Source organism: Vicia villosa, linkage group LG4 (assembly GCF_029867415.1).
Source record: "Vicia villosa cultivar HV-30 ecotype Madison, WI linkage group LG4, Vvil1.0, whole genome shotgun sequence".
Lineage (NCBI taxonomy): Eukaryota > Viridiplantae > Streptophyta > Magnoliopsida > Fabales > Fabaceae > Vicia > Vicia villosa.
In genome coordinates, this window is record NC_081183.1 from 35847137 (window position 1) to 35850279 (window position 3143).

Below are 3143 nucleotides of genomic sequence, written 5' to 3' on the forward strand. Positions count from 1 at the left end.
AAGACAATTTCTCAATGCATCTCATGGATTTCTTAGCCACCGCGCAAATTTTCAATTTTGTCCCTTACTTCCGTAGATGCACATTCGGAAGCACTCTCATTTTGCAAAAAAAATTGTCTCCTTCCGTAGATGCATCTACGGAAACATTAAAAACATAGTGAAACTTGCGATTTTCCCAATAAATTGAGAAAATCACAAGTTTCGTAGATGCATTTACGGAAGGATTTGAAAATAGAATGTTCCAAAGGTGTACTTACGAAATATTATGTTATCTTATGGATTTTACCAATTAATTGGGATATTAATTTGGAATTTTACCAATTAATTTGGGATTTTCCCAACTTAATTGGGAAATAAATTTGGAATTTTCCCAATTAATTAGGAAAATCTCAAGACTTCTGTTGTATCTAGTTAATTAATTTGAGATTTTTCCAATTAATTGAGAAATTAATTTGAGATTTTTCCAATTAATTTAAGATTTTCCCAATTAATTGGGAAAATCCCATGTTTTAACGCTTCTGTAGATCTACGGAACAAAACAACGTTAAACAAAAAAAATAAGTGTTTCCGAAGATGCATCTACGGAAGCAAGAGAGTATTTTTTTCAATTCGATAGTGCGTGAGAGACTTATGGAATCTTACGAGAAATCTTTTAATTTAATACTTGATGCATTTGTTGCATTATACTTGACCTGCAGTTACATTGTTTAGTAGTTTTGTTCAGCAAAACAAAACATAAATAATCACTCTAACAAACGTATAAATCCAGAATCGACTTTGTTAGTAGAATTGAGAGTTTACTGATTCTAGTTTACATTAAGTAATACACGCACTCACTAAGATGAAGTTCATCAATAATTACACTTCTTGCAAAAATAATGAAAGATATAATCATATAAAGCATAAAGGAGGATATAGGAACATTAGTAATTGAGAAAAAACTACAAAGTCTTACTTGAAATTCCAGGTTACAGAACCATCGGGACTTAGAATTCCAGCTTAGGCAGAACTGCTTCCAAAACAAAGACGTGACCTTAGGCAGATTCCTGTATTAGAAATAAACCATTACAGAAACAAATAGCATAAGCATGGATAATTACTTATGAGCATTCCATGTAAAAAGAGTTGCAACACAAAATTCATATAAGAGGAGTAACTATAAAGTAATGCAAGCAAAACCGAGAAGACCCTTTGTGTTTACAGTCGCGGTGATACAAGAGTCTCAAGGTAAAGATGTGGACTTCTTCTAATCGAGGTGGAAATCAAAGGAATGTCTATCATATCATTATTTAAGTTATACAGGAAAAATTTGTGGCTTGTTCTCAGTAGAACAATATTATTTCCACATATGAACAAGGCTTCAATGACAGAAAGTTGTGGTTCTACATGTTTACTTAAATGCTCTGCAGGGATCATCATCAGTTTAGTCCATGACTCAACAATTCCATATTCTTTCATCAACCACACAACCAAATGAGTTTCAGTGTCAAAAGACAGACAAAGACAGTTATCCAAAACACCAAGCTGAGGTATCTGGTTTCTGCATCTGCAAGTATTCTGTTTTTGATTTTGAGGCAGTAATATTTCGCTGTAAGTCTCCTCCTTCACAAGATCAAAGGAAAGTATTGTAGTTTGTATTTCGCTGTAACCATCAACCCATCTAACTATTACCCAATTTAGAGTGCCCCTCACAAATTTTCCTGCGGGTGTAGCAGGGTCACATGGAAAATTCTGGATAGTTGTCCAAGAATTTTCACCAAAAGTATAAAGTCTCACATCATCAAACTGGACATCTAGTAGCACCTTGTACTTGTCATTAACATGGTCATAGCCAAAGCCATAACATGTGACGCCCCATTTATTAAATAATAAATTAAGGGATGGAGATTTTTTGGATTTGAATCTGGTTGAAGGGTTCCACAATGTAACATAACCTTGATGGGTATCTAGCAGACACACCAACCCATTGCATGCACCAAGAATACTGAACCTGTACTGTTCCATGCTGAACTCAACCGCTTTAGTAGATTCTGATGGCTTTTCCAACAATGGCTTCAAAGGGAGAGATGCAATTCTTCCCAATTCACTGCCAAAGAAAATTTGAAGGTTGGTTATGCTTGGATTGATGGTTAACCTCTGAAGGTGTCGCTTTGCAAATTGGGAATCGGAGATTAGGGTTTTCCATGATTTGCACACGCACTTTAATTGCAGGAGAGATCTCACCGGAAGCCTTAAAAAGATATCCATGATGAGATCCTCCGGCAATGATCGATAGTGAAGTAAGTCCTTTAGTTTACGGCTACAGTGAGGGTTTTTGTCTTCAATCTTAACCATTGAATTTGAAAACTCGTGGTTCTTGACCTAGGGTTTTGGTTAATATTTATAGTTACCTGCGCAGAATATTCTATTCATAGAAAAAAAATCTCATACTTAAAAAAAGATTTGAATGATATTTGATTTCATTGAATAATTAAAATAAAAAAAGTAAGTTTTAAATTAAAGAATTAAACAGAAATAGGGCACTATTTTTCTTTTTTAACTACCAACTTACTAACTTTTTATTCTGAAAAGTAAACTATAGATTTTATTTAATGATTAAAATTATATAAATAATTATGAATAAAAAGTGGATAATTATGAAACGTAAACTATAGATTTTTTCTGAAACTTTCTAATTTTTTATTTTTTTTTTTTTTTTTTTTTTTTTTGCTTTATACCACCGGTTTAGTCCAGTTCGGGGGCGAGTTCTGGCATCAAGTGGTTCCATCCCCCTCCCGATCGCAGTTGCGGGGGATCGAACCGTGGTTCTCCCTACCAAGTCCAGCGCCAATCACCACTGGACCAACTAACGATTGGTTAATTTTTTATTTTTACACAAAGTATTTTTTAAAGAGAATTTTGTATATATTATGATTCTGTTGATTCGAAAATTAATGCTTACAGTTACAAGAGATAATATTCTATTCATAAAGAAATTGTGCATTACAGTTTTTTTTTTTTGTGTAAGCAAGAATATATTAACCGGAGAACTAAGGGTTCTCCAACCTTGTTACACAGAGAACGGAATTAAACCGTCAAAATACAATATTACAAACCAATTATAATTACGACATACAAGACACCGGGTCCTTGACAAAATCGTA

The 3143-nt window shown here is 33.6% G+C and overlaps 1 protein-coding gene across 1 annotated transcript; it reads right to left on the minus strand.

Moving 5' to 3' along the window:
- Positions 1-1197: 1197 nt before the first annotated feature.
- LOC131597061 (F-box/kelch-repeat protein At3g23880-like) lies at positions 1198-2334 on the minus strand. Its single transcript, XM_058869776.1, has one exon. It carries the CDS (start codon positions 2332-2334, stop codon positions 1198-1200), a length of 1137 nt encoding a protein of 378 aa, XP_058725759.1.
- Positions 2335-3143: the final 809 nt, after the last annotated feature.